At 38.1% G+C, this 26,593-nt stretch overlaps 1 protein-coding gene across 4 annotated transcripts in view; it reads left to right on the forward strand.

Moving 5' to 3' along the window:
- RBM27 (RNA binding motif protein 27) overlaps positions 1-26,593 on the forward strand; it is a 71,019-nt gene that overhangs the window by 4,987 nt on the left and 39,439 nt on the right. For 2 of the 4 annotated variants that reach the window (XM_079772528.1, XM_079772526.1), the window contains exons 2-8: positions 5,850-5,968; positions 9,651-9,775; positions 11,727-11,818; positions 12,478-12,671; positions 13,426-13,689; positions 15,094-15,387; positions 17,733-17,867. In XM_079772528.1, coding sequence (XP_079628654.1) covers positions 5,850-5,968; positions 9,651-9,775; positions 11,727-11,818; positions 12,478-12,671; positions 13,426-13,689; positions 15,094-15,387; positions 17,733-17,867 — 1,223 coding nt within the window. The remainder of the gene's footprint in view (positions 1-5,849; positions 5,969-9,650; positions 9,776-11,726; positions 11,819-12,477; positions 12,672-13,425; positions 13,690-15,093; positions 15,388-17,732; positions 17,868-26,593) is intronic. The other 2 variants (XM_079772529.1, XM_079772527.1) reach the window with 1 other exon arrangement.

A 26,593-nucleotide genomic window follows, 5' to 3' on the forward strand; every position in this document is an offset into this window, starting at 1 on the left:
TTTCATGGTTTTGAAATATGAAAATATGCTAAACTCTTTCTGCAAAAATATTTTACTTACTAATGTTAAGCACCACTGACTGCCAATTACAAAATAATAAGCAGTCTATTGCATGACAGAGTTAGAGTCTCATTGCAGGCTGAATAGGCAGGAACAGGAATTGCTAGTGAAAGCCATAGTCTTGATGTGCAGTTTCTGTGAGTACAGGCCATATGTACTTTGGGCATGTACTAGGAGATTGAATATATTGCCATCTCTGATAGAAAAGGCAGCAATAAGATTCAGAGACTGAGATTATTTTTTTGGTTCTTATTTATTGGTTCAGTTATCATGGGGGGGGGTATACTTTTGTTTAACTCAATGGAGTTTACATGCTGCTATCAAGTTAAACTCTGACTAGTAATCTCTGAAGTTGCTCAAATGGTAGGAAAAATGATCACCTTGCAGCTGTTAGACCTGACATCCCTGATAAATAAACTACTAGGGTGAAATGAGTATTTTGGAGATATGTTCTTTTTTTTAAAAAAAATATATTTTATTGATTTTTTACAGAGAGGAAGGGAGAGGGATAGAGAGTTAGAAACATCGATGAGAGAGACTCCGATTCAGCTGCCTCCTGCACACCCCCCTACCGGGGATGTGCCCGCAACCAAGGTACATGCCCTTGACCGGAATCGAACCTGGGACCTTTCAGTCCGCAGGCCGATGCTCCATCCACTGAGCCAAACCAGTTAGGGCTGGAGATATGTTCTTAAGGTTGAGAAGTACTGATAATTTTCTAACGTACTTAGTGGCTTCGAAGAATTAGTTTGCCTTTAAAGTGCTGTGGGACTTGTTTAAGGAGCATTGTTTCATAGAAAAGGACATATTTTGACCAGAAGACTTCTTGGCAAGTTTTATTATACTAAGTTATGAACATACTTGTTCTTATGTCTTTTGGTCTGACTCCTAAATATGTCTGATTTCATTCTTCCTGGCCCAATTGCTATAGGCTAGAAGCCAGAAGTTGCTTTTATATCCCTGTTTCCTACCACTGTCTTCTCTCATTCACAGTGTTGTTACTTCATTATTAATCTCCCTTTTTAACCATTTGTTATTTTGTACTGTAATTATTTGTTTTCATACCCATCTCTTGGCCACTGACTGCAGGGCAAAGTCTTGCTCAAAGTAATTCCATTACCTAGCAAGATGCTTGGCACTTAGTAAATATTCAGTAAATGTTTAAATGGATGCATGTGCTCATATGTAGATTTAGGTTGGTGGACAATTAGAAAAGTAAGATTTTTAAAAAATTGTCCTATTTTCTGGGTATACTTAGTTGGTGACCACTGCTCTAGAAGCCATAGTCCAAATATCAAAATGATGTTTGCAGCTGACAGATATATGTATATATATTTTTCCCAAAACAATCTATGGGTATTTTATTTTACATTGTGTTCATTCATGAAAACCCTTAAGGTAAAGATGAAAGCTTCTATTTGAAAAGAAGTATCAATATTTGTGTTTTCTTTAATATGTGTTAACTTTTTTTAGAACTTAATAGTTATGTATACTGTTTGATAAAATAAGCTCAGATTTTACTTATTTTTCCACTACTGTCTTAAATACATTTTTATTGATTTCAGAGAGGAAGGGAGAGAGAGAGAGATAAAGCATCAATGAGAGAGAATCACTGATCAGCGGCCTCCTGCATGCCCCGCACTGGGGATCGAGCTGCAACCCGGGCATGTGCCCTGACTGAATCAAACCAGTGACCTCTTGGTTCCTGGGTTGAAGCTCAACCACTGAGGCACACTGGCTGGGCATCCACCACTGTCTTATCAAAGGAATAATCTGAACACAGATCTCAGGGGCAGACTTCTTTTTTTTTACTTTTTTTGGTAAAGTAATAAAAGCATTATTATATTACAGCAAATATAGAAAGGAGAGAAAAGAATAAAAATTTGGGGTGCATTTATTTCCAGTTTCTCTTCAGTGTATGAACTTTCTTGTAGCTGTAATCAGATTCAAATACACCGTTTTTTATCTTGATTTCTCCAATTGACTTTACATCAAAAGTATTTTTTATATTTGTATATTGCTTTTTATAACCATCACTTTGGATGCCTAATCATAATAATAAAAGGCTGATATGCAAATGGTTGTCACACAGTGACATGTAATGACCGATCAGCAGGGACCTGAGCCTGCATGTGCCTGGCCCGGGCGGGGGACCTGAGGCTGCGCCCCCCACCCGGCAGGGCTTGACGGGGGACCTGAGGCTGCGCCCCCCACCCGGCAGGGCTTGAAGGGGGACCTGAGGCTGCGCCCCCTGCCCAGCGGGGCTTAATGGGGGACCTCAGGCCGTGCACCCTGCCCCAGCGCTGGGCTGGGGGACCTGAGGCTGTGCCAGGGGACCTGAGGTTTTTCCCCCCTGCCTGGCACTGGGCCGGGGGACCTGAGGCTGTGCCCCCTTGCAAGGCACCGGGCCGGGGGACCTGAGGCTGCGCCGCCCCCCCCCCCCCCCCCGGCGCCAGGCTGGGGGACCTGAGTCTGCGCACCCCCACCCAGCAGGGCTTGACAGGGTTGGGGCCGGTGGGTCTGGGTCTTGCCCAATGGGGGTGGGACCAACCGGGTCTGGGTCTCATGAGATTTCGAAGCATGCATGCGTGCGGGTGGGCAGATACTTGACTCTGGGTCCTGCGGGGCGCCCCAGACTCTGACAGGAGGGAGATTTTCATATACATTTTACTAATTTTCTTTCATCTCTGACACTTCTATTATAGAGAAAGGGCAAATAGCAATATTAAAATATTTCCTCTAATTAATTCCCTTTTAATGTGCATGAATTTTGTGCACCGGGCCACTAGTCTAATAAAAGAGTAATATGCTAATTAGACCAGACAGCCGAATGACTTTCCGGACATCCTTCTGGATGACCTTCTGAATGAAGCCAGGGCTGCGAGGGTCGAGCCCCTTGCACGAATTTCATGCATCGGGCCTCTAGTGTTTCATAAACATTCAACAATAAGAATGGTTACCTTGACTTTACCTTTTCTGTTAAAAATAATGCTGTTTTTATACAATAAATGTATATATTTTTAGTTTGTCTTAGGTACTGGCTGTATTTCCTATATTTGGCTTCATCCTGAGACTAATTTCCCATAAGTACAACTACTATGCAAGTTAAAGAATGTGAACATTTCTTAATGGTTGTAGATACACATTAGGATCAGGAGGTCTTTCCCCCCTTGGCCCAATAGTATATTCATTAATTATCTCACCTCTGAAACAGAAACCACACAAAGTTAGAACTTAAAATTGAGCCCATATTCAGAAATATGTAGATTTTTTTTCCTGAAAGTGAAAAAGGTTTAAGTAGTCCTGGCTTTTCCCTGAAACAAATAGACTATAGTGGTTTGTTAGCAGTGTTTCTTAGCTTGGGACCTAATATAAGGAAGGATCTTTACTCTTAGGTTTTGGGATTGGGTATATATGTTTGAAATCTGTAAAGCTGATGTGCCAGCTCAGCAGATGTGTCATACCTGCAATGGAAATTTCATTAAGGAAGAGAAAGGCAAATTTGAAGTTTTTACAAGTAAGACATTTTTAGGATGATATTTCTGTTAACTTCCCCTGATAAAAATTAATCCTAATTGCTTTTTATTTTTTAAATGACTTAAAGATAGATTACTGAGACATGTTCTTAGAACATTATTATGCAAGATGTGAATTTTAAGATCCTTATACATATATTTTTTTACCATTGATTTTTGTTTTTTAAGAGAGTGGAAGGGAGGAAGGGGGAGAGAGAGAGACACACACATCAATTGGTTACCTCCCGCAGGCACCCCGACCCATCGCTGGAGACCAGACCTGCAACCTAGGTATGTGCCCATGCCCTTGACCTGGAATCCAACCCGCAACCCTTCGGTCCTCAGGCCAACACTCTGACCATTGAGCCATGCTGGCCAGGGCTAAAGTCCTTATATCTGTAACTTCCATTAAACTTTAGGAACTTCTTTTGTTGTGTTGTTTTTTTAATTGAAAGGAACTATTGGTTGAGATTTAGGATACATTAATTTGACATGTAGATATACATTAGAAAAGTGGCCCTAGCCAGTTTGGCTCAGTGGGTAGAGTGTCGGCCTGCAAACTGAAGAGTCCCAGGTTCGATTCCGGCCAAGGGCACATGTCCGGGTTGTGGGCTTGATCCCCAATGTGGGGCTTGCAGGAGGCAGCTGATCAATGGATCTGAACTTTCTAAGATAGAAATGTGATTCCCCCCCTCCCATTTGAAAGTTGATTAGAATTATACTGATCAAATACCTTCGTGTTCCAAGGAGTGAAATTAAGTCTACCTACATATTTCTATCTTGAGGTATTTATGGAATAGCCAAAATGGGCATGGTATGTGTAACATTTTTTGAAGGTGGAAATGCTGTATATCCATTTTTAGAATTTAGCAATTTATATTTTTTACTTAAGAAAAATTGTAGCTTTCTTTTAAATTGCATATTTTTATTAATATGTAACTCATCATCTTTGACACTTAGTCTCTCCTAGTACACTTTGATCCTTGCCCATAATTTATTTTTATTAGGTCTGAATTTTGTAAAATTGACAATCATTGTAATTTACTCTTAGAACTTGGTGCATAAAGGTGCATAGATGTTTTAAAAACCTGCCTTTCCCACAAAATGTTAATACTGGCAATGAAAACATTCTATTTTATTGAATTATGAACTTTAAAAACATAAACTAGAAGGAAGTAAAGGTGTTTATGCTTAGTCTTTCTTTTGTTTGCTGATCTCATAAAGTTGTTGGAAATATGACTTATACTCTTGAGCTGAGTCTAACTTTCTGGTTGACATTGGAGGCCCAAGGACTGTAGAACAAGATTAGTTGATTGGAGTAGTGTTTTACAGGGATATGATCACTTTGCTTGCATATTGATTTTCATTACTGTCGTTCTGAATTTTTTCATTTTACCTTTACAGCAACCCTATGAAGCCATACAAGATAATGTGTTACTTAAGTGCACATTCATGAGGAAAATAGAATATTAAAAAATACATATATTTGCAACATAAAACTTTTAGTTTCATGTAATGTAGATTAAATGTTAAGTCGGACAGATTGCTGTATGTCAGGAGTTGGCAACTCAAGGATCATGTGCTGCCCTGGCATAGGAGATACTTTAGGTTGTCAAAGTCAGGTTACTACTAACTAGGGGGGGGGGGGGAGTGAAGTAGGTAAAGGTTATCTCTGCTGCCCTCCCACCACTTTCTTAACCTTTCTGTTCTGACTCCCAGATATTTTCTCTCTTGCTTATAGAAGCTAAAGTGTTTGCCAGTAATATTTAAGGTGCCAAACTTCTATTCTCACTTTAAAAAATAAAAGATCCTTAAGGTACTCACTGAGATGATTAACACTGGAGTTGATCTCCATTTTTGGATGCTGGTGCCTGGGGTTATAGGGACTGGGGGAAATTGTCCTGTTACTTTCTCTCCTCCTTCCTCATTGGTCCCATGGAACAGATAGTTCCTGAAGACATTGACTGTTTCTATAGGCTGGTAGTCAAGCTGAAGCTAAGGGTCAGTTGTGCCTTTTTCTTATTACCATTTAGAAAGCAAATTTAGTTAAAAATTCTGGGTGTAGTTAGAACATTGAAAGTAGGAGACAAACTATTTTATGAAAATAAGCAGAAAAGGAAACACTTACTTGCACTACATGTATGCTGTGTGTTATAATAGTCCCCTGTGTTTGCAGTCACTTTAAAGTTTTTAGCTTTTCAAAATAGGGGTGACTTCACTAATGATACCCATTTGAAAAAATTGTTTAAAAATTTTTATATTTTCTCTAACTAGATGTGATGCTGACCCTTCAGCCTTAGCCAACTACGTTGTTGCACTGGTCAAGAAGGACAAACCTGAGAAAGAATTGAAAGCCTTTTGTGCTGATCAACTTGACGTCTTTTTACAAAAAGGTAATTATTATGGGCCTTTTGTCATGTATTTAAGATTTTCAGTTTAAAACTTATTGATAAAACCTTGAACATATAAGCTTGAAAGAAAATAAATTATCAGGGTCCTTTTATACTTGAATATATCCATTCATGCCTAATTATTTATCATGTATTTTGGCAGAACTGTTTTTTCCTTTCTTTTCCTTCTCTGTTTCTTTCCTATATTGAGGCAGTGGTAACTAATGCTTTTTTAGGTGAGTGGGTCCTTTGCTGCTTGTGACAGATCCTAGTTGATGGTGGGGGCGGGTAACATTTGAAGGATATTGAAGCTGTTTATTCTTAGTGTTTATTAAGGTAGTGAAGCTTTCTGTTGTGTTTTTTGTTATTTTTCCCTCTTGTCTGGGGCTTTTTTATATCCAAGAAGAGGTGGCATGTTCTTCTCTTTGTGCCTTTAACTTCTCATCTTCTTACCAAAGTATTTTCCATAGTCCACAGAGATTCCTGGAGTCTTCCCCTGCTGCTTTTCTGACCTCATTTCCTACCTGTCCCCCTCACTATTTATTCTAGTCACATTGACTAATGTGCTGTTTTTGTCAGCATTTCAAACATATTCCCAATTCAGGGCTTTTGAACTCTTTACCCTTCCCTGAAACATGGTTTCTTCCCTTATGGTTTTTGGTCTCTTCTCAAATGTCATCTTAAAGCAACCATTTTCAACCTTTTTCATCTCACGGCACTCATAAACTACTAAAATTCTGTGGCACATCAAAAAATAAATATTTTGCTCATCTGACCAAAAAAATAGGTATGATTTTGATGATACCTATTACACTGGACGGCTATAGTTGGGTTGGCTGTTGTCATTTTTTTATTTGACAATCTAAGGAAAAAGAGGTCAGTGTCCCTGGCTAAACAGTCAGGTGTTGCATATTTTTAAAAAATGCTGTCTTAGAATAGTTTCCCTTGAATGTATAGTATACCCCATGCCCCTAGACACTCTTTCTAACCTTGCTTTATTTTTTTTTTTTTTTCATGGCATTTGTCATTCCCTGTCATGTTGTATGTTGATTTGCCTGTTTATATATGTCTCTCCTCCCCAACCCTGTTTTGTCTCCTTCGTGGAGGAGAGACTTGGAACCTACAGTGCCTGTCACGGAGAAGATATTCAATAAATATATATATATTTTTAAAATATATTTTATTGATTTTTTACAGAGAGGAAGAGAGAGGGACAGAGAGCTAGAAACATCGATGAGAGAGAAACATCGATCAGCTGCCTCCTGCACACTCCCCACTGGGGATGTGCCCGCAACCAAGGCACATGCCCCTGACCGGAATCGAACCCGGGACCCTTGAGTCCGCAGACCGACGCTCTATCCACTGAGCCAAACCGGTTTCGGCCAATAAATATTGTTGAATAGATGGACAGGAATGTAGATAATGCACAGTTACTGGTTGATCTAGCTATTGGTGGTGGGAAGTCATCCTTTAACTCAAATATTTACTGAGAAAGAAAAGATAGTAATTGTGGCCTCTCAATCTAAAACATAGTAATTCCTCCCTAGAACAGATGGGAGGATGAGTATTTTCTTTTCTAAATATATTAATTTATATTATTCAGTTTCCATTAAAGATAAATCATGTAAAATGTAGGGCCATGAAAGAAATAAGTAAAACATTGCAAAGACATTTGAGGTATCAGGCAAATATATCTTTAGGTATATAAGAATTCCTTGTTGCAAAAGCTGTAAAGATTTTTAGTAACTTTTTAAAAAATTACAAAAGCAATGCATGTGAGGGAGAATTATAAAGAACATTTTTAAAAGGAGAAAAAAATAAATTGCCATAAACTTGCAACCAGAGAGAAAATCACTGATCATAAAAATAAGGCTTTTGAAGGGTCTGATTAATTTATTTTCTTAAAATTATGTGTACAATTAACAAGAGATAATAGTTTTATAATAAGAAAAATAGTTACCACACAAATTAATAGCATAAAGATGCTTTTCTGAAGGGAAATTAATTAGATACTTTAGAAACAGCTGATTATGTAAAATGTGTAATAATTACAGTGTAAGCAAGGTTTGTGTTGTACTTTTTAAAAATTTTCTTGATTTTGAGAGAGAGGGAGGAAGGGAAAGAGAAACATCATTTTGTTGTTCCACACATTTATGCATTCATTGGTTCATTCTTTTTTTAATAATTCTTCATTGTTGAAAGTATTACATATATCCCCTTTTTCCCCCATTAACCTCCTTCAACCCTCCCAGGCTTTCAGCACCCTATTGTCTGTGTCCATGGGTTATGCATATATACATACAGGTCTTTGGTTGCTTACCTCCCCCCACCTTTCCTATGAGATTTCGCACGCTGTTCCATTGGTTCATTCTTGTATGTTCCTTGACCTGGGATCAAACCCGAAACCTTGGCATGTTAGGATAATGTTCTAACCAACTGAGCTATCTGGCCAGGGTTTTGTGTTGTACTTTTATTTTTAATATTTTTATTGATTTTTAGAGAGAGAGGAAGGGGAATGAAAGAGAGAAACATTTATATGAGAGAGAAACATAGATCAGTTGCCTCCTATACACCCCCTACCAGGAATCGAGCCTGCAACCTGGGCATGTATTGAACTGGCAATCTTTGTGTGTACGGAACAACGCTCAACCAACTGAGCTACACTGGCCAGTGCTGTGTTGTACCTTTTTAAAATATGTATATATTTTTTCTTGATTTCAGAAAGAGGAAGGGTGAGGGAGGGAGAGAGAGAGAGAGAGAGAAACATCAATGAGAGAGAATCATCGATCAGCTGCCTCCTGCACAACCCCACCAGGAATCAAGCCCACAACCCAGGCATGTGCTCTGACCAGAAATTGAACCATAACCTCCTGGTTCATAGGTCGATGCTCAACCACAGAGCCACACCGGCTGGACTATTGTACTTTTAATATGCTCTTTTTTTCCTTAGGATAGGATCACTGAAAGTTATTTGATTTAAGAAATTTGATTTGAATAACAAATACTTTGACATTTATGTTTTTAATACATTTCTTTGGTTCTCCCAGTTTGAAAAAGTTTGAAAAAGTTTCAAAGTAGAGCTGCCTTTAAGTAAAATACAAAAAGATACTTTCATATAATTTTCATGCCAACATTTATTTTTTCAACTGATATAAAATATTTTAAATTAAATTTTTGAGTGGGCAGTATATTTAATCCAACAATATAAAGGTATACTGTGAAAAGTCTCACCTGTTCTTCATCTGCCCTCTTCCCACCTCCAGTACACATTTTTTGTGTCCTTTCATCAGTTTTTATGCAAATATAAACATATAAATGTTTATTGTATCTTTGAGATCTGATTATCAGTACTCATTCTTTTTATATTTGTTCTGTATTCTGTTGTATGTCTGCCATATAATTTATTTAACTAGTTTCTTATTCATGGAAATTTGGGTTGTTTCCAATCGTTTATTATATTGTACTCAAATAATCTTGTATATATGTCATTTTTTTACATGTGCAAGTGTGTCCAAAAGATATAAAAGCCTAGAAAGTGGGATTCTCTCCCAATAAGGGTTAGACTCATTTTAAGTCCCAACAACAGTGTATGAGATGTCCCATTTACCTCAGATTTGACAATAGAATGTGTTGTCAGATTTTTGGTTTCTGTTTATAAAACACATATATTATTTATCTTCCTTAGAAACTTCAGGTTTTGTGGATAAACTATTTGAAAGCCTCTATACTAAGAACTACCTTCCGCCTTTGGAACCAGTTAAGCCTGAGCCAAAACCATTAGTCCAAGAAAAAGAAGAAATTAAAGAAGAGGTAATGCAGAGTTTTCTTTTGTTTTGGGGGCATCTTAATGCCTCATTACCAGTATTATTCTTAGTTGGAAGTTGACCTCTTTAGAAGTGATAGAAATTTGTGGGGTTTGGGCATGGTGCAGAGTCTTTTTCAAGGCTTCTTAGTTCCTCGAACTTAAAGAGTTGGAAGAATTTCAGATAGCTTGTTTAGAGATCCAAGAAATATTTTAGTAATATTGAAGAATTCAGAGAAATCTTATCCAGTGACTTTTAGGAAAATAAAACTTCATTAAATATCGAGGCTTAATTGAAGGAAAATTACTAATGAAACCTCAAGAGAACTCATTAGGTTACACATTTTCACATAAATGGAGAAAATATTCCCTCTTTTAACCACATAACTTTTAAATAATATAAATGTCATTTATAGGAGAGAAAAGGAAAAATGTTTACACAATGTTGAGATATAAAACGTGATTATAGATGGTTTGAATTGAATCAAGGAAGAAATTTTACAAAGTTCATATGTGATTCTTTTTATGTATAGATAACAGTTTTACGATAAGAATATAAGTTTTAAAATCAAGCTGCATGAGTTAAAGTAGTAGCTCTAAACAAAGCTACTTAGCTGTTCATTTCCATATCAGCAAAATGATGATCATAGTAGTATATACTTATCTCTTTGAGGATTAAATGAGATTTTACGTGTGCGCACACATCCTAGTCCAGTGCCTGGCACATAAGTGTTGGTTATTATATAGAAATGTTTTCCAACTTTTGTTTTTATTAATAATTATTTAATGAACTTTTATTTGGGAATAATTTTAAACATATGAAAATTATAAGAATAGTACCACAAACACCCATATACCATTTACCTAGATTCATCTGTTGAAAGTTTGCCTCATTTGCTCTCTTTATATAGACTCAGAATTATTTTCTTCTGAATATTTGGGAGTAAGTCAGGTACATTATGACCCTTGACCTCTAAATATTCAGTGTATATTTTATAAGAATAAAGATATTCTCTTAACTAGCTATAGTACCATTATTATTAGTAAATTTAACATCAATAAAATACTGGAATCTACTGTCTGTATTCCAGTTTTGTTAGTGGACCAGCAATGTCCTTTTATTATAGCTTGTGTTTTTTCCTCTTCAGTACAGGATCATTCTAAGGATCACATATTGCATTTAGTTGTCATTTCTGATATATTTTTAAATGCTAGGATGATAGAATTGATTCAACATTAAAAGAAAATGAAATAAAATACTTCATTAAGATCCATTGAGATTACTATCACTTTTTAAATTTTTGGCTTATGCCCTTTAATTGTCTCATAAAATCTTTAAAATTAAAAGAGGCTCCTGGTATGTTTTTTCAAGTAGTGGAAATAGGAAGATATTTTCTTTTGTACTTGGTAGAGTATAACTTTGTTGATTGCATCCCAGTGGAATAATATATCGTCTGTATTTCCTGTGAATTGGTAGAATGATTTTTAAACCTAATCTAATGATTATATAGTGTTTTTGCCAGCACCATATGGTTGCCATATTGTGGCTGCCATTTTATAACATTCATTAACTTTTTGTTCCTGTAACCTTTTCTATGAAATAAATCTAAAGTTCTCCTTAAATGAATTATAATTAGGAAAACACAAATCATTTTACTATACGATGCTTAGAAATAAGAGATTTGCTATTTCTGCTATTTGAATTTAAAGAATGGATTTTTGTTTTCCTCCTACAATGCTATTTTCTACCTTAAATTAACACTTAAAAATTAACATATTGCTGGTAATGTAATTTCAGCATATTTTTATTTCTGTTTCCAAACTTTTTTGGGTGTGATGTGACTTTAGTATTTCAGTTTATTTATTTGTGCCCTCTTTGTGCCAGTAAGATTGTCATCAGGTGGGTGTGTTTTGTATTTTGTAGGCCTGTTCTTGTTTCTAATGAGTGTTTTCATATAGGTATTTCAGGAGCCAGCAGAGGAAGAACGAGATGGCAGAAAAAAGAAATATCCTAGTCCCCAGAAGACTCGTTCAGAATCTAGTGAACGAAGGTTTGTATATATTTTTAATTAGGAGGATATTGATAACTCACTTTTCAGTTACATTACAAGGGCATTAAAGAGATTTTTAAAATATGAACTGACCCTTCTCTCTCTCTGAACTGATTAAAGGAAAAGTTACCTTTCTTCCTTCCATTCTCTCTTTTTTTGTCTTTGTCTTCCTTTTATAAACAAGCATCATTATGTGCTTTCCCCAAGAGCTCAGGGGTGGGAGCAGTCTCCTTAGAGAATAATAATGAAATGTTCCATTTGGTTAGGGGTGCTTAATATTAAAATCATCCATAGCATTTTATATTAAAATTAGTGCATTTTATATTTTGAGTCATCAGCCTACCATCAAAAAATTAGTCTTTGTTTAGGAAAACTTTGTTTTGAGCCTTTTTTCTTTTCTAGTTTTAAATATCTTTTTTTCTCTCACCCCTCCCCATACTTTGGGTTCACCTCTTTTTTTTACTTCTCCCCACCCAGTGTACTTGAGGGAATGTTGTTTCTTTTTATATAGTGGACTAGAGAAATTTGTGGTGGTCTTACGGCTTTCTAAAAAAGCATTTATGAATTTTGATGCATCAAGGAGGGCATTTCATACCACCGATTTATTTGCAGACTTAGTTTCTATATCTACATATGGCTTTTATATCTGTGTATTATAGGACACGTGAGAAGAAAAGAGAAGATGGCAAGTGGAGAGACTATGATAGGTACTTTGAGCGGAATGAATTGTACCGTGAGAAGTATGACTGGAGAAGAGGCAGGAGTAAAAGCCGGAGTAAGAGCCGAGGCCTGAGTCGAAGTCGAAGCCGAAGTAGGGGGCGAAGCAAAGACCGGGATCCAAATAGGAATGTTGGTGAGTAGAGGCTTCTTCCTAAAGACTGCATAGTTGCTTATCTTCCTATATCACAAGAGTACCAGAACTTCTCTTAAAGGCAAATGTACCTTTGTTATGTATGAGCAGTGTAAAATCTGTAATTGTCTCCAAAAATTAAATATTGATTTTGTTAAAAAGATAGGGCTCTTTTCTCGGGAAAGTGTCAAAGGAGTTTGACTCAAAAGAAGTTATTCATAAATGTATTATAGTATGTGAATGTCTAGACTTAAGTCATCTTGTATAATTGAAACAAATGTCCTTTAATCAACAAAGCTATCACTGGAGGAAAAGGATTGCTGGTCCCTGCCCTCTTATCCTATTTCCCTCCAAAAATAATTGATTTGCTTTAAGGTTGCCTAGAGTTTATAAAATTAAAAAAAAAAAAATTAAGTATATTATTGGGATCCCAGCCACTGATCTTCTGGGATGTCATTTTGGAAATCACTTCTTGGATAGCATTTTTATTAAATATCAGCGGAGAAGCTGGCCTTTCTTCATTATGTATTGGTATTGATGTTATAAAAGATAGTTTTACATAAGTTATTGGTCAAAATATGTCACATCGTTGATGTTCCTGCTTTCAGGATATGTTAATAATGAAAACACTTTTAAATACCAATAGCTCAGTAAATTTACTTTAGTATTCTCCTTTCCTATTTTTTAAGTGAAAATACCCATGCATTTTAAGAATAAATTTCTGATCTTATTTTTAATTTTTATTTTGTTTCTAAAGCAGAGCACAGGGAAAGATCCAAGTTTAAGAGTGAAAGGAATGACTTGGAGAGTTCATATGTGCCTGTGTCTGCACCGCCTCCAAACTCTTCGGAACAGTATTCCTCTGGGGCCCAGTCTATTCCCAGCACTGTTACTGTGATTGCACCTGCGCACCACTCTGAAAACACCACGGAGAGTTGGTCTAATTACTATAACAATCATAGCTCTTCCAATTCTTTTGGTCGAAACCCACCACCAAAGAGGCGATGCAGAGATTATGATGGTAAAAATTCTCTTTTTATGCTGTACCCAAAAATACTAGTAAAGCAGATGTTGCTCATATTGTATATCTTTTCATTGTAGTTCAGATTTTATTAAAAGGGATGAATGAGATGAATCTCTTCTGGCATATGCTTATTTACTTGTTTGATTTAGTAGTTTTGGCTCTTATTAACAGAATGTTCAAATTTGACCCTTTTTCTTTTGTTGTTCTTGTTACTTCAAACAATAACTTGATAAACACTAGGAATTATAACTTCTTTGTGTGGTGTTTGGTGCTTGGAATTTGTTATTTGCTGACTTTCCATTTGAATGAATGAATCAGTATGTGTTTTTTTTTAACTTTAAGTAGGGAATAGAATCAAATCATAATTCAAGTCTTACCTTACTTTTACCCTCGTCTCCCAGCCACAGAGCTCTCCTTCCCAAGGCCAATTTAATGTCATTAATTTCTTGTGTATCTTTCCATACGTAGTCTCTGCATAAAGAGCTTCCTCAGTATTTTTTAGGCTTTTAGTATTGTATATGTACAAAAAATGTGTTTAACTTATTCTTTTTTTTTAAATTTAATTTCATTGTTTAAAGTATTACAAATAGTAGTACATATGTCTCCTTTTTAACTTATTCTTTATTGATGCTCTTTTGGGTGTTTCTAATATTTTGCTGTTACAAACAATGCTGCAGTGAATAATCTGGTACATGATGTCCACTGGAATATTTTAAAGTTACAACTTGCAGTTATAGCAAGAGTGGTTGCTTTAGAATAATATCATGAAAATAGGTAGTGGAAGCATATAATTCAAGTCTTTATTCTCACCCCACTCCCAGCCTTTGTGAAATTTATATTCCTTTAAAATATCTGAATTTGCCGTGGCTGGTGTTGCTAAGTGGTTAGAATGTCAGCCCGTGTGCTGAAGGGTTGAGGATTCAATTCCTAGTTAAGGTCACGTGCTTGGGTTTCAGTTTGATCACCTGCCCTGGTTGGGGCAATTGCAGGAGACAACCAATCAATGTGTTTCTCTCACCTCGATGTCTCTCTTCCCTTCCTTTCCCCCTTTCTTCTCTCTCTCAAAATCAATGGAAAAAATATCTGTGTAAGGATTAATAACAGCAACAACAAATCCGAATTTTTATTGTGAAAATTTCATAGCAAATGCATTAATGGTGGCTGGTAGCCTTTTCTTGACTCTATTTGCTGACTCAACAAATCATAGTGTCATAGTGTAGAAAGCACAGTACACCTGCCCTGACCTCGGGGATATAGGAGGATTAACAGAACAACACTTAAGAAGAGTTTAGACTCCTTGGAGAAAAAACACTTTATAAATCAGATTGATGAGTGTTTCAGGGACTTGTTTTATTTTCTGAATTCTAGGTAGATAATCATAAGATTCTTTTTTTCTTACAGAAAGAGGATTTTGTGTACTTGGTGACCTTTGTCAGTTTGATCATGGAAATGATCCCCTGGTTGTTGATGAAGTTGCTCTGCCAAGCATGATTCCTTTCCCTCCACCTCCTCCTGGGCTTCCTCCTCCACCACCTCCTGGAATGTTAATGCCTCCAATGCCAGGCCCAGGCCCTGGTCCTGGCCCTGGTCCAGGCCCAGGCCCAGGTCCAGGTCCAGGTCCTGGCCACAATATGAGACTTCCTGTTCCCCAAGGACATGGCCAGCCTCCACCTTCTGTTGTGCTTCCCATACCAAGTAAGTATATGTTCATTGACTGTTTATCGCAGAATTATATTTCGAATCCATCCCTTTCGGCTAACGTGACACTACATTTAAAGTTTTTGAAAAGTGAATTAATTATAGAATTTAGAATATATTCCTTTAATTAAAATGCTGTTTCCTTTTTTTCATTTATTGTTGCATTGCATTATTTGTAGCACCTCTAACTGTAAATATCAGTAGTGGCCTATATTGACCTGGAGTTAAAATCTTGCTAGTTGATAGCATCTTAAGAAAGCCAGTGTTTTGAAGATGTCAGAAAAAATAACACACCAATAGCCCTGGCTGGTGTGGCTCAGTTGGTTGGAGTGTCGTCCTATGCATTGCAAAATCTCAGGTTCCATTCCTGGTCAGGGCACATACGTAGGTTCCGGGTTCAGTCTCTTTTTGGGGTGTGTAGGGAAGACAACTGATCAATGTCTCTGTCTCACATCGATGTTTTTCTCTCTCTTCCTCCTCTTTAAAATCAATTAAGAAAAAAAAACACAACATGTCAGTATAATGAAATTTCCTTGTCTTTAAAGAAAATTTCAAGAATCTTGAAATAATTTCAAAAACATGTTATTATGGAAAATTTCAAATATACACAGAGGTAGAATAATATATGTTCCATATGCACTGTTAACCCTATTTCAGTGGATTATCAATATTCATCTGTTTTTGTTTCATCCCCCGCCCCCCCCGACATTTCTTTTGGCTTCTTAATTGTTGCTGGAGTAAATGTCAAGTGTTATATCATTTTACCAGTATATATGTCAGTATGAATCTCTTCACTGAAAAGACTGTTTTTTTGTTTGTTTTTAATAAACAAATAATGTTCTATTATCACACCTACCAAAATTAATATTAAAAAATGTATGAGAATGATCATCTAAAAAACGTTAGCAATTGCTAATTTATCAGAAACGGAAGTAAGACTTAACTTTTCTAGTATAATTGAAAAGATAATGGAGTGAGTAGTTTACGTGTATGCAAGTGTATAAGAAAATATATACTTGATGACATTTAACATTGCTAGCAGATTGCAAATTATTATTTTTTGAAAAATGATTGTCATTCAGTTTAAGTGGTAGTTTTTAAAATTTTCTTTTTATTTATAATTCTCACCTGAGGACATGCTTTTATTGATTTTAGAGAGAGAGGGAGGAAGGGAGGGAGGAAGAGAGAGAGAGAGAAACATCGATGTGAGAGTGAAATATCTATCAGTTGCCTCCCCCATGACCAGATATTGAACCCATAACCTTTTGTTTTATGGGACGATGCTTCAACCAACTGAGCCACACTGGCCAGGGCTACCTTTTATTTTTGAAATTATAATAGAAGTAGCAAAAATACTTTAGCATGATTCTGTATATCCCTCACCTAGTTTTTCTGCAGCAATGTTCTTTATAGAACATATTTCATTAAAATTGCTAAAGGTTTTGAGACATTTAATGCATCGATTTGATCAATAAAAATATGGAGAGGGAAGGTAGGGGTGGGTGGGTGGGTGGAACAGATCAACAAAAGAACTTGTATGCATCTATGCATAACCTATGCACACAGACAATAGTGTGGTGCAGGCCTGGGTAGGGGTTGGGGTGGGCTAGAAGGAGTCAGTGGTCGGGGAGGGGAAGGGACATATGCAATACCTTCAACAATGAAGATTTAAAACAAAAAGTAATATGGTCCTTTTAATTCAGCATTTGTGAATATTTATTGTCACATAAATGGTATACCTGTATAGTTCAAGTTGATGCTATTCCCAGGTAAAATAGCATCTTTATGTATAGAAATTCTCAAAATAAAAGTTATCTCCCTGAACTTTTTAAAAGTTAAATCCAAGACTGTCATTTCCCCCCAATATTATGCTAGAACAAATTTAAGGAAACAGAAAAGTTGAAAGAACTATATACTGCCTGGCTGGTGTGGCTCAGTGGTTGAACAATAACCTATGAACCAGGAGGTCATGGTTTGATTCCCGGTCAGGGCACAGGCTCAATCCCCAATAGAGGGCATGCAGGAGGCAGCTGATCAATGATTCTCTTTCTTTCTTTCTTTTTTTAAAAAATATATTTTTATTGGTTTCAGAGAGGAAGGGAGAGGGGAGAGAGAGAGAGAAACATCAATGATGAGAGGGAATCATTGATCGGCTGCCTCCTGCACACCCCTTACTGGGATCGAGCCCACAACCCGGGCATGTGCCTTTGACCAGAATTGAACCTGGGACCCTCAGTCCGCAGGCTGACGCTCTTTTCACTGAGCCAAACCAGCTAGGGCTATAGTATTTTTATTAGTTAGGAAATATTAATGCTGTGATTTTTACTTTTTGTTATCTGTAGGACCACCCATAACACAGTCAAGCTTAATAAACAACCGTGACCAGCCTGGGTCAAGTGCAGTGCCCAATCTTGCACCAGTGGGAGCAAGACTACCTCCTCCTTTACCCCAGAACCTCCTTTATACAGTATCAGAACGTAAGTAAAAATTGTTTGATTTAAAATTGCTCAGCAAATAGAAGCCAATATTTTTCATATCGGTGTTATACTTTTTAAAATACAATTAATTTGTATTCTTATGGATTGTGCTATATAAAATTGTATTTGTATTTTCAGGGTAGTTTACTGTGTGGGTATGTTATATAGCTGGATTTTAATTTTGTGTATGGGAAGCAACCAGTTGATCTGTCTCTTACATCAATGTTTCTCTCTCTCTTTCTTTCTCCCTCTCTCCCTCCCTCCCTTTCACTCTGAAAAGCAATGGAAAAAATATCCTCAGGTGAGGATTAACAAAAAAAATTTTTTTTTAGTGTAATATTTTTTTTCAGTCATACTTTTTAAATATCTTTCTATTCAGTTGATTTAAAAATTATTTTTGTCTTTTAATAAAATAGCCTTTGTGAATTAATTCAAGCTTATTTTTATAAATACTGTGATCAATAATTTCAAAAAATTAGAGTTTGCTTCAGTTCAAATGTAGTAAAAAGGTATATGTATGTTTGCATTGTAATAAAGATCTTGAACTATGCTCAAAGCTTAACAAATTGAGAAAGTTTAAATTATGGATATTTTATTATTAAAATTACCATGAAAAGTCACAGCACAGAAAATAGTATAAATGAAAAACAGCATAACAGACAGTATTTAGTTGTGAAAATTATGTCAGTAGGGACCCAAAGTAAACAGAAAAATAAAATCTGGATTTTTTTGAGGTAAAAATAGGACTATGCTCAATGCTAGCTACGTACTGAGAATATACTGATTAATAAGAAATGATTTGCCTGGTCAGTGTGGCTCAGTGGTTGAGCATTGACCTATGAACCAGGAGGATAAGGTTCGATTCCGGTCAGGGATGCCTGGGTTGTGGGCTTGATCCCCAGTGTGGGGTGTACAGGAGGTAGCCAATAAATGGTTCTCGCTCATCATTGATGTTTCTATCTCTCTCTCCCTCTCCCTTCCTCTCTGAAATCAATAGAAATACATATTTAAAAAAAAAAGAAATGATTTTTCTCTTAGGAAGCAAAAAATATAATGGAAAGAAATATGTAAAAACAACAAAACTCAAAACCAATTACAGTGTATTAAAACTGAACGAACAAAATGATTCAGAAACACAAGTGACAAAGGCACTAATTCTGCTAAAAATGGAACCTTCATCTAGTCTATAATTATCAGTTGTTTTGGAAGAGGAAAATGAGTGTTAAAAGGAAATAAATTAACCCACTGTAAAACGAGGTAGGATATGTTAATGTCAGATGGTTCCACCTTAGAAAAAAACCTTTGTAATTTTGTTTTTGTAAAATGTCAGATACTCTGAAAAGGACTTAAATAATGAGAAATGCTATATTATTGGAATTGTCTGGAAAGACAGCAATTCATACACCTATTAAAATCAACTATTGTTCTGGCCAGTATGGTTCAGTTTGCTGAGCATCGTCCCATGCACTGAAAGGTCATCGGTTCAGTTCTAGGTCAGGGCTCATGCCCTGGTTGTGGGCTTGATCCCCAGTAGGAAGCCTGCAGGAGGCAGCCTATGGATGTTTTTTCTCCCACTCCCTCCCCCCTCTCTAAAAATCGATAAAAACATATTTTAAAAACATATTTTAAAAAATCAACTATATCCTGTGAAGTATTTAAACATTTTACCCAAATTTGAAGTCATCAACTTAGTATCTATTATTTTGGTTTTCACAGGATCACTTTTAAATTAATTCTTTACTATCCTAAATTTGGTCTGTTTCTTTTTTTCTTCTTTGAAGAAGACAGAGTAGAATCTATAATAATAAAAGCATAATATGCTAATTAGACCAGATGTCCTTCCGGATGAAGTTGGGGCTGCGAGGGAAGCCCAGGTCCCGGGTGCCAGAGGGAAGCCAGTGCCGGCAGCTGGGGGAAGGAAGGCCCCCGGGCCTCCCGCTACCTGCTTTTGCGATGCTGACCTGCTTTGGGAGAATGGCTCAAAGGGGTCAGGAACTGGCATAGGGGACGCTGCCTATGTACTAAGTATCTCCTGGGCCAGGGGATCTTTCACAAGCCTGCGCGGGAGCTCTCTGCTTGGAATGCAATGCAGATGCCATGGGGCAAGTCTCCTAGATTGAATGGAACTGACCACGGGTTTGAAGTTACTACCTTTCTCACTGCGTTGAGGCCAAATAGAATTGCTTCCCCGGCCCGGCTTTGATCGGTGGCGGGCACTTTCCTCTCCTCACATTAAATAAAGCGAGTGAGGGACCGTGGATGCATTTAAGTGCACGAATTTCATGCATCGGGCCTTTAGTTTTTTATAACTGCTAACTAAGCTCCTTGTACTAGGTGTGTGGAAAAGTTATCTATCCTATATAATAAAAGCTTAATATGCTAAATGTCCAGTCACCCGGTAACTGTTCAACCAATCAAAGTGTAATATGCTAATGATATGCTAAGGCTACTCAACTACTCGCTGTGACATGCACTGGCCACCAGGGGGCAGACAGTTGACTGGTCGACCAGTCGCTATAACGTGCACTGACCACCAGGGGGGCAGACAGTTGACCTGTCAGCCAGTCGCTAATACGTGCACTGACCACCAGGGGTCAGATGCTCCGACCAGTAGGTTAGCTTGCTGCTGGGGTCCGGCAGATCAAGACTGAGCAAGATGGGCTGGACACACCCTGGAGCCCTCCCCGGCCCTGATTGTGCACCAGTGGGGTCCCTCAGCCTGGCCTGTGCCCTCTCACAATCCAGAACCTCTTGGGGGATGTCGGAGAGCCGGTTTCGGCCCGATCCCACAGGCCACTCCACTTGGGAGGGCGCCAGATGCAGGGCTCACAGCTGGCGAGCATTGTGGCGGCACAAACCTCTCCCGATCAGGACTGATTGGGTGTGAGCCTGTGGCAGACACAGTGGGGCTGGGATGAGCGGGAGCGGCAGGTAGGAGCTGCAGGTGGTGTTGGACTATGGGTTTTGGTCTTATCCCCACAGGCCACCCCGAGGGACCCCACCCGTGCATGAATTCATGCACTGGGCCTCTATCCTTCTATCTATATAATAAAAGGCTAATATGCAAATCGATTGAATGGCAGAATGACCAATTGCTGTGACGCACACTGACCACCAGGGGGCAGACACTCAATGCAGGAGCTGCCCCCTGATGGTCAGTGTGCTCCCTCAGGTGGAGCGCCACGCAGCTAGAAGCCGGGCTCATGGCTGGCGAGCACAGCAGTGGTGGCGGGAGCCTCTCCCACTTCTGTGGCAGCGCTAAGGATGTCCAACTGACGGCTTAGAGCAGAGTGGGCCTAAGCCATCAGTCGGACATCCTCCAAGAGCTCCCGGACTGGGAGGGTGCAGGCCGGGCTGAGGGACCCCCCAAAGTGCACGAATTTCGTGCACTGGGCCTCTAGTCTATATATATAAAAGACATAGCGACTGGCTGGTAGCTATGACATGCACTGACCACCAAAAGGCAGACTCTCAACGTAGGAGCTGCTGAGCTGCAGTAACTTGGCAGCTATGGTTCTCAGGTGACGCACCCGGAACCATTGAAGTGGGAGTCAGATTCTGGAGTGCGTCACCCGAGAACCACCCTCTTGCAATCTGGGACCCCTCAGGGGATGTTGAAGATCCGGTTTTGGCCCAGTCCCTGCAGGCCAGGCCGAGGGGCCCCACCAGTGCACGAATCCATTCACCGGGCCTCTCGTATAGAATATAACATCCTGGATTCCAGAGACTGGTTCTTAAGCTAAAGGCAATTGTCCATCTTCAAATGAATTTACATAGAATATCTTTATCTTTCTGAAAATATATTTCCTATTATCAACAATGTAAAATTATTCAAACACTATATTCCTAAACTCAAGATTTCTCCTTTAATTCTGTGGATGGTATCTTATTTCTCTGTGCAGAATCATGGATTTTGATGGTGGTGCAGTCTCCACCAGAATCATTGTGTATTGTCTAGAGCAGTGATGGCGAACCTATGACACGCGTAGCCATTTCTGATGACACGCGGCCACTGAGGTTTATTAAATACAATTATATATAACAATTATACATTTATGTTATTTAAACTATAAATATCACGAAATAATGTTTTTTCCTCAAAGTGACACACTACCCGAGTTATGCTCAGTTTTTTGGTGAAGTTTGACACACCAAGCTCAAAAGGTTGCCCATCACTGGTCTAGAGTTTTTCTCCCCTTGTGTCTTACTTGGATTTGTGTTGCATTAGTTGTCACTTTGCCCATTTCAACATAGAGATACTCATCCAAAGCAATAATTGTCATTGGGATACTTTTAATAAATAAGCTTTCATCTCTTTAAATGACTCTTTATTGAGCTCCTACTCACCAAACATGGTGTAAGCCCTGGAGCTTCAGAAGGTGTGCCAGGAACTGCGGATTTGCTAATAGAGAAGACACATGATAAATATGGCCAGTTATTGGAAGGTATAGCTTTATATTTTTTCTAATTAGGCTTTAGTTTGAAATTTATCTTGGGCCCAGCTACAGTGGCTCAGTGGTTGAGCTTTGACCTATGAACCAGGAGGTTACAGTTTGATTTCCGGTCAGGGCACATACCCTGGTTGCAGTCTCAATCCCCAGTAGGGGGCGTGCAGGAGGCAGACAATCAGTGATTCTCTCTCATCATTGATGTTTCTATCTCTCCCTCTCCTTCCTTTCTTAAATCAATGAAAAAAAAATATATTTTTAAAACTTATCTTGGGATTTTTTCCCCCTGTGACTACTCCAAAGGAGAAAATCGGGAAAATTACAAAAAATAGCTAAAATTTGAATTTGAATAAAGACTATCAACTCAGTAAAGTTAATAATAATGTGAAAATGTTGCTATCAGGCATGTAAGATATAAACAATTTAAGATAGGTGAACTTGGCATGTTTGAAGTTTGAAATTATCCAATCATACTCTGCACCGATTAAAACTAAATTGAATGCATATAAATTGTGAATGACTCATCTTCACCATTATTGTAACCTATTTGATTTTTTAAAAACTTTTTAAAAAAAGTATATTTTATTGATTTTTTACAGAGAGGAAGGGAGAGGGATAGAAAGTTAGAAACATCGATGAGAGAGAAACATCGATCAGCTGCCTCCTGCACAGCCCCTTCTGGGGATGTGCCCGCAACCAAGGTACATGCCCTTGGCTGGAATCGAACCTGGGACCCTTCAGTCTGCAGGCTGACGCTCTATCCACTGAACCAAACCGGTCAGGGCTAAAAACTTATTATGGAAAAATTTTAATTATGCATAAGAGAACAAATATTATATAGTAGTCTTCATGTCCTCATTTACCAGCTTCAGTGTTTATCAACATATGTTTAATCTTGCTTCATCTATAATTCACCCCTGACTTGATTTTATGGAGCAAGCCCCAAACATAACATTTCATCTGTAAAAACTTAATTTTCTCTAAAAGATAAGGATTAAACACACACAATCACAATACTTTATCACACTCCCTAAAAAGTTTGTAACAGTTATCCTTTGTCAAACATGCCAGTCAGTGTTCATACTTCTTAGTTGTATCAAAATGTCCTTTTACAGCTGATGAATTTGAAGTTGGATTCAAACAAGGTTATACATTATATATAGGTGATATGTTTCTTAAGTCCTTAGAACTGTAACAAATTTCCCAGTCTTCCCCACCCACCCCCTTGATATTTATTTGTTGAAGAAACAAATCATTTGTCCTGCAGAAGTTTGTTTTACATCTGGACTTGGCCCAGTGCATCTCCTGGTGTCATTTAAAACATTCCTTTATCCCCTGTATTTCTTGAAACTTGGAGGTTAGATCTAGAGACTTAATTAGGTTTGGCTTTTTCTTTTTGGGGCATGAATATTTTATTGATGGGGTTATATTTCCTACTGCAGTACATCATTATATTCATAATACCAAGTTGTCTCCTTTCTGTGTTATAGATATTCATCAGTGTGAATAGGTGTTTTCATCCTGACGCATCCATTTTAACAGTTGCTCATGGTTTTGGCGGCCATTGTGATTATTGCCTAGATCTGTTGTTTCTTTAGGGGTTATAAAAGTGTCATATTCTCCTATATAATAGCCTATATAATAAAGTGGTAATATGCAAATTGACCATCACTCCAACACACAAGATGACCACCCCCATGTGGTCAAAGATGGCCACCACAAGATGGCCAGCAGGAAAGGGCAGTTGGGAGGGAGGGATCAGACCAGCAGGGGAGGGCAGTTGGGAGGGACCAGGACTGCAAGGGAGGGCAGTTGGGGGTGATTAAGTCTGCAGGGGAGGGCAGTTAGGGGTGATCAGGCCGGCAGAGGAGGGAAGTTGGGGGTAACTGGGCCTGAAGGGAAGGGCAGTTGGGGGGGGGTCCCATGCCTGCAGGGGAGAGCAGTTGGGGGGGACCAGGTCTGCAGGGGAGGGCAGTTAGGGGTGACCAGGCCTGCAGGGAGAGCAGTTAGGGGTGACCAGGCCTGCAGGGAGGGCAGTTAGGGGTGACCAGGCCTGCAGGGGAGGACAGTTAGGGGCAATCAGGCTGGCAGGGGAGCAGTAGGCATCAATCAGGCTGGCAGGGGAGTGGTTAGGGGGTGATCAGGATGGCAGGCAGAAGCGGTTAGGGGCAATCAGGAAGGCAGGCAGGTGAGCAGTTGGGAGCCAACGGTCCTGGATTGTGAGAGGGATCCCAGATTAGAGAGGGTGCAGGCTGGGCTGAGAGACCCCCCCCTCCCCGTGCACGAATTTCATGCACCGGGCCTCTAGTAATTATATAATTTCTTATACATTTATTGGCTAGCATTCTACAAAGTAAAACTCGGCAGTGTTAGCTATTTTATTAACCTGAAATGTAATTTTTACAGGAAAGATGGGATAAATGCTTGTTTAATTTCATTTACCAGTTTTAGAATAATGAATTGGTTTCCTAGTATCTTCCAAAGGGGACCACTGTATTTTTTTAAATATCATAATGAACTCATGGATTTTTAGCATTTGCTACATTTCACTCCCTTACAGCCCTTTTCAATGTCCAAATTTCATCTTTAACCAGTGGCTCATGCAGGTTGTTTTGGTTTTGACCTGCTAGTGTTTGATAGCCATCTTGCTTCTGTAAGGATAAGGTAAACCAAGGTGCACCACCAGGCTCATCTTATAAATTGTCTGCTCGGACCTAGAATCAGCCTTTTATTAAAAGAACTGTTTATTTATTTATTTTTGTTTGTTTGTTTGTTTGTTTGTTTGTTTTGTTTTGTTTTTAAATATATTTTATTGATTTTTTACAGAGAGGAAGAGAGAGGGATAGAGAGTTAGAAACATTGATGAGAGAGAAACATCGATCAGCTGCCTCTTGCACACCCCCTACTGGGGATGTGCCTGCAACCAAGGTACATGCCCTTGACCGGAATCGAACCTGGGACCCTTGAGTCCACAGGCCGACGCTCTATCCACTGAGCCAAACCGGTTTCGGCAAAAAAACTGTTTATTTTTGAAATAGTAGTTAGAGACTTCAAAATGTGTTGAAGAAAATTAGGTTTCATCTGAATAAACATCTGTCTTTCTGAAGTGTTTGAACACATGTTCCTTGTCATTTAAAAAAAAAAAAAAGACATCCTGCAAACTAGCCTTTTAGTTTCCAATTTACTTTGAGGTAGTTACTAATTAAAACTGCTTGTTACATTGAACGCTGTGTCATAAATCTAAACTAATCACATGACTGAGATTTGTACTTCTTTTTTACTCTTCTTCTTTTTTTCTCTTTAGCACACTACTTCATTCTTCAAGAAATTGTCTGCAGTAGGTTCTTCTCAACTATTTTTAGATCATTTAGGATATGTTGAATTGTTTTTGCAATGTAATAGATCAACCCTTTTTTTTAAAAAAATTTATTGTTGAAAGTATTGCGTATGTCCCCACTTTTTCCCCATTGATCCCTTCTAGCTGATCCATTTCTAATGTAAATTTTGAAGGGATTGGGGCTGAGCACACAGTGTGTAGTCAGCTATACAGTATCTGTGTCACTTCCTCCTTTGTTCCATATATGGGAAGAGAAGGTAATAAAGTTTAGCACATCCATTTCCCTTCTGCATTTACTATGAAATCAAGTGGTTGCTTTGTGGCTTGTCCTATTAAGGTTTATTAAAAATCTTTTGGAATTTTACAAGTTTTAAGGTCATTTCATCAGATGTTTTAAAGGATTCTAAATTCACTTTGTCTTATGTCACATAGTGAATGCCTGACTTTAGATATAGATTACTAAGTCTTAGAAATAGGTCTTATATGTGGTAGTCTGTGAAAAAGATACTATTAAAAGACCAACCAAAGGAAGGTTTTGTTCCTCGATACCTTGTCTTTTTTCATCTTGTTCTACAAAATTTGGCTTCATTGTGTCTGACATTCTTGCGCGCATATATATATATATATATATATATATATATATATACACACACACACACATATATATATATAAATTCTAAATGTGCTTCTTTCATAAAATCGTTCTTTTTAAAAAAAATATATTTTATTGATTTATTACAGAGAGGGATAGAGGGTTAGAAACATCGATGAGAGACAAACATTGATTAGTTGCCTCCTGCACACCTCCTACTGGGGATGTGCCCGCAACCAAGGTACATGCCCTTGACAGAATCGAACCTGGGACCTTTCAGTCCGCAGGCCGACGCTCTATCCACTTAGCCAAACCGGTTAGGGCCATAAAGTGGTTCTTAATATTGAGA

The sequence above is a fragment of the Cnephaeus nilssonii genome, assembly GCF_951640355.1.
Source record: "Cnephaeus nilssonii genome assembly, chromosome: 5".
In the NCBI taxonomy this organism is placed as follows: domain Eukaryota; kingdom Metazoa; phylum Chordata; class Mammalia; order Chiroptera; family Vespertilionidae; genus Cnephaeus; species Cnephaeus nilssonii.